A 10,409-nucleotide genomic window follows, 5' to 3' on the forward strand; every position below is an offset into this window, starting at 1 on the left:
TCTAACTTCTTTTCATCAAAAATTGGGCTTAGGAAAATAAGCCCGACAAAATAGGCCCGATAAAATAAGCCCAGCAAAGTAAGCCCGACTTTTTCTGTTTTTTTTTTTTTTAGAACCCTGAAATTGCTATAAAAATACCTGATTCAGATTCTAATTTAAACGAGAATCGGGAAAATTGATTTTGTTTTTACGTTGGACTTGAAGTTTTTTAAGTAAAAATATAAAACACGTTAACATAGTTGGTGCGCCAGCACGCTACGTGCAAGAGCGTATTCATTGTGTACATTTCAAAACTGGGTGATTTGGCGAGAAAACGAATCTTTTTTTCGGAATCACCATAGAATTTTGAGCATATGGTGTGATTTTTAATGTATTCCAAGAGATTTTGATTTTTGGCTGATTTTGACAAAAGTGAGAAGGCTATAGCCTTCCCACTTTTTCATTTTTGGCCAAAATTTAGATATAGTTTGAAATACATGATTTCAATTCAGAATTGAACGAAAATCACGAAAATCGAGAGTTCATTTAGACGCAAGCCTTATCGTTTTTGAGTTATTTCAATTCAAAGGGGTTAGTCGGAAACCACTTTCATCGTATTTTAGTCAAGAACCCCAAAACTGATTGAAAAACTAATATTTTATCCGGAATCAGGGATCAATTTTGGTTATAGCAAGTTATGTTTCATTGGATTCCAAGCCAAAATTATCATTTTTATTATGCCTGAAAATAAGCCCGACAAAATAAGCCTGACACAATAAGCCCGACTTTTTTTTTATTGTAATCGTTTTGTTCAAAAATCTATATGGAACTATGGAAATACATGATTTATAATCACGATCGAACGAGAATAACGAGCATTAGGTTTGTTTGTAACATTGGGCTTATGGTTTTGTCAAATAAAACCCAGAAAACGGATGGGTAATGCTGGCGCATTTTGGTTCCAACTATTCATGTATTGGCTGGTTTAAACAGAAAATGAACCATATTTTCTGAATCAGCATTTAATTCTGAATATACCGTGTGATTTTTAACGTATTCCAAGAGCTTTCGATTTTTAGCTGATTTTGACAAAAGTGAGAAGGCTATAGCCTTCCCACTTTTTCATTTTTGGCCAAATTTCAAATTTGGCTTAAAACATACGATTTCGATGTAGAATTGAATGCTAATCACGAAAATTAAGTTTATTTTTCAATTGGTCGTATAGTTTTTGAACTAAACCCAAAAAACCAAGAAGGTCGGGCTTATTTTTTTGTCGGGCTTAAAATTTCTATTTATTTAAAAATCTAAATCTCTTGGAATACGTTAAAAATCATCACGATTTCGATTCAAAATTTAACGAGGACTACAAAAATTGACTATGTTTTTGTACGAAACGTTTCGTTTTCGAGTTATTTAAATCCAAAGTTGCTGCACTAAAATCACTTCAATTCCGTTTTGTTAAAAATTCGATATAATTGACGCGACAACTTACCCCGTTCTCGGAATCGGCGTTTAGTTGTAGGATTAATGGTAAATTCTCCTGAAATTTCAAATGAAAATTTTAGCCGGGCTTCTTTCACTTAGGGGAAGCCCAAACTATTTCTTCTGAAGTAAGTTTAGGGTGATTTTAAGTTCGATTTCTAAGTGGGTGGTGCCTTAATTAATGAAAGGTATATCGTCACATGATGGCAACATCTCCATAACATTAGCGAAATAAATGGTTAACCAGTAAAAACAGAGGGTACCCAATAAAAATATTGGTCAAATGGCGTTCACTATATTCAAACAATTTAAAGGAGAAATCTAAAAAAAAAAAAAAACACATAACACGGAAAACAAATTCATATGAAAAAAGTTAACGTGTCGTTTTTCTCTATGACCGATCGACACGACATCCATTGGTAAACAACAACAACCAACCAACGAAATACCTTGGCAAAGTTTTCCTTTTTTTTTTTTCTCCACAAAACGTTATAAAGGGATGGATTAGGGTTATAGTACTAATCCAAAAATAAACGACAAAACTGTACAACACCATCAGAGAAAATATTTCAATCAAATGGAGGGTATCAGAGGTAACGGACGGGACTCAATTGACGGGACTGCCCGATGAACAAAACGTTTGATTGTCCGTTCTACGTATCAAACATCAGCGGCAGGTGTTGACGTGTTTCTTGACGGTACAGATCTTGCAGGTGACCTCGCAACACCATTTGAAACGGCAATGACAGTTGACACGGGTCTTGGTCGTCCGCGTTTCGTAGCCTCGGCCGCAACACAACAATTCGCAGCCTTCGACGCCAGGTGACGTGCTGTTGCAGACCCTGCCGGCCGTGCCCAGCGATCCAGTGACTCGGTCCGGATTACAATAATCCGGCGATTCTTCCGAATAGATCAAATCTTCACGACCCGGCGGTTTAATACTAGCTACTTCCGGAATGATGGTTTTACCGTCGTTACCTGCGCATTAATTGGACATTCAACAGAATTTCTCACGCAAAAAATTTGACTTGCGAAAAATTGCAAGAGGTGCGGAAACAAATGGAATCACCTGGTATGACCTTGGCAGCACCGTCGAATTTTTCTTTCAACCTGGTGGCGACGTCACGGAAAAGAGGCAACTTGCGCCAACAGGTGCGCAGTGTGCACGAACCAGACAGACCGTGGCATTTGCATTCCGTCCGCATGAAATTCTTGACCGACTATTATTTTTTCCCGTTAAAGGGCATCCCGAACAAATAGTATGAATTATTTCTTGGAATTTTAATTACTAAATGAATTTTGAATCAAAGAAAGGTGTTAATTAAAATTACCAGACGTCCGGCTTCGTTGTTGTGCAGCATGACTTGTGTCTTGAGGTCGCTTCGTTTTCGGTACTTGGCGTCCATGAACTCGCGCGATTTCTTGTATCCGTGCTGGACGTTGTCGGCGCAACCGCCCCATTCCCACTGTCCATCTGCGGAAAGGCCTGTTTTCAATCACGTAAATATGTCAACGATTATTTAAATGATGAACATGTTCTGTTCACTAGAGGGCAAGCGAGTAGCTCACGACATTTCACGAAGCTTCTGCTCAAAAATTCAGAATTTCAATCATTTCCCCCAAATGACATTAAAATCCGGAAAGGATTTACATTTGACCTGTGTGAAACTCTAAAGAATAAATAAATAAATGTCTAAATCAAATTGTTTTAACTATGCGCCGCTCTTTCCCCATTACATAACGCATTTCTTTTGTTTCGTCTCTTAACCGCCCACCCTATACGCTTTGAGCACGTCTTTAAAAACCAAACAAACAAAAATAAAATCCCTCTCCATTTCTTCGTGCCCTTTTCCCTCTCGTTGGGTCTGACATGATCTGATTTCAGTTGACGAATGATCTGATAAAACTAAACCAAAACGTTGCTGCCATTGCGTTAGAGGACGAAGAATCTGGCACTGGTGCCCATTAATGACGCTGGAAATTCTTGTCGTTGTCAACCTTTCTTTCTTCTTCTACAATTTTTATTTATTTATTTACTTATGTCTGTTTGAAAAGGAAGAGAAAAGACAGAGAGGTGGAAAAGAGAAGAAGAAGAAAAAAAATGGTGGCGCTGTGTGTGGGTTTCGCTGTTGAACTTGTGCTGCCGCCGTGTTGCGTTGCTGACGAGCTTTTTCTCATCGGCTTTTTGGAATACCTTTCGGGATAGACACACGGGAGGAAAAAGAAAAAAAAAGGGACAGTTCAGAGAGAGGAAGGGATGACATTCTTTTGCGGAGAGCGTGGGAAACCTCCTCGAGTTTCTGACCGCCGCCGTTGCCGCCGCCGTCGTTTCTTATTCGTTGTGTGCGGCAATCGTTGATTCGCTCCAAACATTGAATGAAAAGAAAGAATAATCAAAAGGAAGGAAGAAAAAAAAAAAAAAAAAAAAAAGAAACAAAAAGCAAATTACGTGTAACACGTTTCGTAGGAGTTCGATGGGTTATTTTCAATGTCAGTGTATCAAAATGTCCGGGTGGTCTTTCCACCTTTCTTCTCCTATTTTTTTTTTTTTTGAAATTCCCGGTCTAAAGTTCCTCGTGTGTTGCCCTTGACATAGCGGCAAAGCTTGGATAGACTAAATAACACGTAGATATCATTCCCTGTGAGCGGCACACAAGGCGGGCCTCATTCCATCCCTCTCAGTTCTGCTGCTATTCTTTTTTTAAATCTCAGTTTATCAACAAGTGTATCGCTTTTGTTGTCCTTTAATTATTCCCAAAATGTCGGGGCATTTAATTTTAAAAAGAGCGCAGTTTTAGTCTGCTATTGACTAATGCCTACAAGGAGTGTGGCTTAATGGACATCAAAATGAATAAGGGAAAAAAAGAAACCGACTAACCTTTGATGGTTTTATCGCAGGTACACTGCAGGAGGTGGCCGGAACTGCACGCCTGCGTTACGGTGTAGGTCACTCCCGCTGCCACGATCGCATTGACGAACGCCGTTTCGCGTGTATCTGCACACAGCAAATTGATCAAAAACAATCGTTTTAAAATGAACAACAGAATTACACAAAGATGGTTGAATAAATAAGAGCTGACCGGGTGGGATTATGATACTTGAATTTCTTGATAAACAATTTTGAAAAGACATGTATATACGGTACGCATATCAGCAAGGGTCTTCCGATAGTTGCCTACGTAGGTAAAAATAGCACCCAGGTGATAATGATGTCGGCAGTAGCTGAGGAACCGATTTCTTTCCTTTTTTTTTTTCTTTTAATAAAGGATTTCTTGTTTTAGAAGAAGAAGAAGGAGCCATCAGGCCGACAGCATTCTTTTCTCACGCTGATGTCCCTCAAAAAACAGAGGCATCTTTAAAAAAGAAATGGCCGGCACCATATAGACGGCTTGATCCGCCTTTGATTCAACTCTCTCCAAATATTTTTTCTTCAGGGAGAATGGGGGTTGATGGAGGAAAAAAAAAAATATTTCAGCGGCACATCAACTGACATACACAACATGTCCTTTATTCCTTTCTGTTAAACCTTGACCATTTTTTTTTGTGTCGACTACTTGCGAAATGTTTTTCTCCAGACTCGCTTTATAGGTACACATAAATTGCCTTTAGAATGTTTTTCGAGATGTTTCAGCAATTCCACAAATGAAATTTGATTTTGGCTTGGATGAAGGCACGTGAGTTTAGTGGTTAAACTTGTAATTCTTTGTTCAAGAAGGACGGGAATAGTTGTATGAATTGAATGATCAAAATAATAATGGCTTCAACACAGCGATCGTTTCTTTTCAAAAGCTGGTTCTCACGAGCGTGATCGTATTTGTCGCATGGCTGCCTTCTGGCTGTTGGCCTTTCTGATGTTTGGAGCTAATATATCAGCAGGGAAGGCATCCCCATAGAACAGGGTTTAAATAAAAGAGACAACAGCATAGGCTATTAACCGTCGTATTTGTTTATACGACCTCCTTTTTCAGCGCTTTAAACAGTTTTAGCCTTTTCATTACACGTTTGTCTTACAAGTGTGGACTAGTTTAACGTTGGCTCTCAATAAAACTAGCTGTCTAACAGGATTTGTTGTTTTATTTTGTTTTCTTTTTTCCCATTTTTAATTCTTATTCAAATGTCAAATGTATGATGGAAAGACGTATCGCTTCATCGCACTCTCCGCTAACATCCAACAAACGCTTGCAGTAAAAAGAGAAACGAAAAACCAGTTGGACCATTTGATTTATCTGTGCACTTTCTTCGGTGATATTGTTTTAATGAGCTCACATTACGCGGGCCAAAACAGAATGGAAAACGAGTCGATTTTTTTTCTTTGTTTCGTTCTGTTGCACTATCGTAGTGACCTTCCAGCGATCTTCGCTCGACTTTACGGTCTTGCATTGCCCGTTTGTGAGCGTTTAATTTGACAAGAGATGCACAGTTTTGTACGAGACGGTACCAAAAATTCAATCGCCACATATGAATGACTGCATAACGGGTTTCTGCTTTCGTTCACACGTTAACGTTTGTAATTAATGGGATGGCTGTATTCTCAGACAACTGGAAAAGCTTGTTCTTGCTACCGAATTATAGAAATTCATTGTGCTACTAAAGGTTGTTTGGCCTTTTTAAAGTGTATAGATTTCTAAGATGTAAAGCGCCTCTTAAGGAGCGACAAATTGATGAGCAATTTGTCATGTTTGAATCGAAATAAATGAAAACAACTGGCGCCGACAAAAGGTGAGAATAAGCACGTCGCTATTTTTTGTTTTGTTTTTATTTTTCAATAAAAAAGAATCGGATGGACCTCCCCAGGAGTTTTGAACCAACGTTCGAGACGATTGCTGATATTGAGAAATTGTTTGGTAAACGACTGACAATGAGATAGCAGCCAGGTGATAATTGCAAAGCTATCGATATTGGAAAAAAAATATGTATACATATACAGAATAGCACGTAAAGTCCCTCTGGTTCTTCGTCTTTCAATCCCTCGGCTCATATATATCCACCCTATCAAATGGTACACCACAATAGCACCTCTATAATAACAAGATCTAACCATCCCATTTCCCCCCCCCCCCTCTCTTTTGCCGCTATCTTTGCCATCGTCTGTCTAGTTTTTATTCACATACAATCTTTTTTTTTTTTACTTTTCTGTTTTCTACTCGTTTCTCAAGTCGGCGATTCTTGGAAGCTCCATTTTCCCTTTCATTTTTGTTAAGACGAAGAACGCTGGAGCTTAGGAAATGGCTTTGAGGGCGGATGCGGGGAACATGGCAACGATGTTTAATAGCCAAAGGGATATTTCAATTTCGCGTTATCAAATGCAAAATCATTCAAAGTGTCCCTGATTTTATGAGAAATGTGTTTTTTGTTTTTTTTCTCTTTACCTCTGGCGATGACTTTGCGCAGACTCTTTCTGGCCGTTGTACAATTCCAGCGGCGATTACGGAACTGATGTTGGCACTCTTTGGTACCCAGTTGGGCACCTTTGACGATCTCCTGCAACACTTTCGGCTCCTTGCGGCAAATTTCCACTTGGCGGCCTCTGAGCCTCCCGTTGTCACTCAACGATGTGCGTTCCAGGTGCTGAGCACGGCTCTGACGACACAGACGCATCGGTTCCATCATGGCTTGACTGGCGCTCGCCCTGGTTTATAAACAAAACAAACACAATCAAATACAATTTAAACAATTACAATCTCCTTATTCTCGTACGGAGAGGAAAAGAGAAGATCAACTACAACAAACGAAATGGAAGGGAAAAGAAAATTCCTGGAAAGTTTTTAATCCGATTATTAATAGGTCCGCAAAAGCGATGAATTGGAGAGCCACTCTCTCGATTCCTTTTAACCCTCTTTGGCGGCAGAGGAATCGGAATTCATGAATATCACGACTCGGTATATATATATATAAAAAAGCGAGTCAAGGGAAGAAGGAAGGGATTTTGAACAGGTGATATCTAAAAGCATCGCAGACGCAATAGGTATCTGCTTACCAGCCCGTTTTTTTTCTTTCTTCCACTTAAAATGAGAGGGGGGGGGGGGGAAAAAAGGGACGGCATCCAAGACTGAGAATTCCGCGTCTGACGTTCTTCTTCCGAGCCGTCGAATTCGATCAGAAAGTTATGTTACCTCTATGACTCTCACGTATGTCCTGTGATGGCTATACTTTGTAGACGATTAATGTGCGTCTAATCGTACCCACGAACAGCCGCTAGCGTTGGCATAACGTTTCATTCAGGAAAAAAAATTCGAACCGTGTCCGTCCTTTTTGGCAACGTTCGTCTATGCTCAATTTTCAGCGCGTGGAATTGTATTCAACAATATTGCAGGCGAGAGAAAAAGAAAGAAAGAAATGATGATGTCTAGTAGAAAAAAGAGAACTGTCCGTGTGGTTGATAAAGATAAGCAGGATCGAATGCTATGGTGGATACCATCAAACTGGCCAAAACGATTTTCTTTGGGGTGGCGCAATTCAGAGAAAAAAAAACGAATTCTTCAAAAATGGACATTGTTTTTTAAACTTTAATGTCTTTTTTTTTCTAACATCTAGTTGAATTCGAATGAACTTGTGAAATGTTGCGTCTTTATTGGGGGGGGGGGGGGGGGGAAGATTGTCGGTTTTGGAACTACAAAGCGTTTCGAAGAAATGTCACCGAGTCGACCCGTCACATTTAAGTGGAAAAGTATTAAAAAAAAGAAAATGCGCACTGCACTACTTCGCTCTTTCGTTTCAGTGTGCACCAACTAGTTGGGCAACCCCACACACGCTGTCCTTACAGCCCACCCAAACCCTTCCGCAATCCGCTCAAAAGCCAAAACGACAGCCGCTGAAAAATTAGGAACATAAATAATAAACAATTCTCAAAAATTGGGAAGATAAGACAAGCGAGGATGGCCGATATCTGAAGGCTACCATGGCTGTTGATTGAATTTACTCTGTGACCGAACGTCATTGAAGTCACGCCAAAAGAGTTTTTCCTGTACGGGGAGCGTTCGTGAAAAATACGACAGGCTACGTGGTTTGAAACTGTTTTGTATTTTTTATTTTTTTTTATTGGAGTTGTAAGAGTGAAAAGCGAGGGTGTTGGTAGCGTCATTTTTAACTGCCGACTGCACTTAGACCGTGAAAGTGGACCGTCACTTTGCCAGTTCACCATATTTACGAGACGACGACCGTCAGCTTTGGTCCAAGTCAATTTAAGGAATCAAAGAAACGACATGTTCCTCTCTATTTTACTCTACTTTGCCTATCCGATAACTTGATAACCTACACTGAAGTGATGGCGAATCGGGGCCACCGTTTCATTGGTGGTAAACAGTTTTGCCAGCTGCTCACACGCATATACGAATGTGTCGAGTGGGCAACAATCTATCAGCATTTGTAGCCGTTCACACATCGACTCACGATCGCTGTCCGATGTATCAATCAGCTCTTGTTTTTTTTGTTCCTCCACATGTATTGACAAATAGAGATAGAAGAATGAATATTAAAAGAACGCATGGAAAACACTTACCACCAGACATCGACTGCGCAGACGTGGAGGACGATCTCAACCAGGAGGCAGACGAGCGAAGCCGACCACAAATGCATATTTACACACACACACACAGACAACGCACTTGAAAAACACACACACACTATGCTAGACCACAGACACAATTGGGAAGAAATAAGTTTGAAAAAAAATCGACACGATAATATTCGTCTTTGCAATGGGGTAGGTGAGAATTTGATGGAAATTGAAATTGAGTTCCGCACGGCGGAATTTTATCCCGAGGGTTTCTTATCTAATTGTTCCCCTCTTTTTTTTGTTTTTCTCGATCGCTATTCTTGTTTTACGCTACTAACACGAAGGATATGTGGTTCGATTGGCACGTGAATACCGAAAGAATAAAACAGGGTGGGGGCGAATTCTCGTCAAAAAGAAAAGCACTTGGAGAAGAATTCGATTGATTTGGCAGTCGACTTGCGAAATCAAAGAATCTGAAAAAAAAAAAAAAAAAAAAAAAAAGGGGGGGAATGATTTTGATTGATGAATAAGAACGAAAGGGATCGGGCACGCTTGCGGAACACACAAGCGTTGCTTGTTTTGCCGGCAAAACAATTGAAGAAGCACAAATGCCTATCAGCCGGGCAGATCGGCCACCGAGTCTCTCGTTCACGTTGAAGACCAGATGAATAGTAGTTGATTGCTGGCCGTGCTCCAGCTTACACAGCGCGCGCAAGACACACACACACACACACACACACACACACACACACACGCTCACTCTCACACGGCTGATGGAATAAAAGTCCGAACTGCTGCGGGGAAACAAACAAACGGGAAAACAAAAAAGAAACGAGAAAAAAAAACAAAAAAGAAAAATGGCGGCAATTCTTTTTACTTATGAAACTTTTTTGTTTTATCTTGTTTTTTTCCTCGTTTTTTTTTTCTTTATATTGTGATTTCTAAATTTCTGGTTTGATAATGCTGGCAGGAATGGAATGAGAGACAAGAAAAATCTGAATTGACCGAATAATAAAGCGAGCGTAGGAAAAATAAAAAAACGAATGAAAATCAAATGATAAACGAAAGCGCAACTGACATCAACTGTCAGCGTCGACTCGGAATGATTTTTTTTTCCTTTTTTGTTTTTCAGCTGCGGAACAGGTGCAAAATGCAGCGAGCGACAAGATGATTGAAGATTGCCTAGGTGCGCCAGCCGCCAGCAAAGAGATCGCACACTTTACTAGAGGTCAACTAAGTTGGCAAGCCATATCATTCCGGCAAACTGGGCCCGCCCGACCGGCTCGTATTTCTTTTCTTTTTTTTCTTTTAATTTTTTTTTTTTTGTTGGGTCTGCTACTAGCACAAGAAACGGAAGGGAGGAGGGATCAAAGAAGAGGAGGCGAGAAGAGGATGGTCGATTGCTTTAGCAATTGGCGCACGGTGCACTTCGTTTCACGTGTTTGTGTGAATA

General features: G+C 40.1%; 1 protein-coding gene across 1 annotated transcript; it reads right to left on the reverse strand.

Moving 5' to 3' along the window:
• Positions 1-1,734: 1,734 nt before the first annotated feature.
• Positions 1,735-10,163, reverse strand: LOC130698539 (protein Wnt-6-like). Its single transcript, XM_057521210.2, has 6 exons — positions 8,960-10,163; positions 6,831-7,090; positions 4,340-4,456; positions 2,793-2,947; positions 2,531-2,681; positions 1,735-2,439 (listed from the first exon to the last, which is right to left on the reverse strand). The coding sequence occupies exons 1-6, from the start codon at positions 9,034-9,036 to the stop codon at positions 2,129-2,131; spliced, it is 1,071 nt and encodes a 356-aa protein (XP_057377193.1). The 5' UTR covers positions 9,037-10,163; the 3' UTR covers positions 1,735-2,128.
• Between the last annotated feature and the right edge of the window lie 246 nt (positions 10,164-10,409).

The sequence above is a fragment of the Daphnia carinata genome, chromosome 3 (genome assembly GCF_022539665.2).
Source record: "Daphnia carinata strain CSIRO-1 chromosome 3, CSIRO_AGI_Dcar_HiC_V3, whole genome shotgun sequence".
NCBI classification, from domain to species: Eukaryota; Metazoa; Arthropoda; class Branchiopoda; order Diplostraca; family Daphniidae; genus Daphnia; species Daphnia carinata.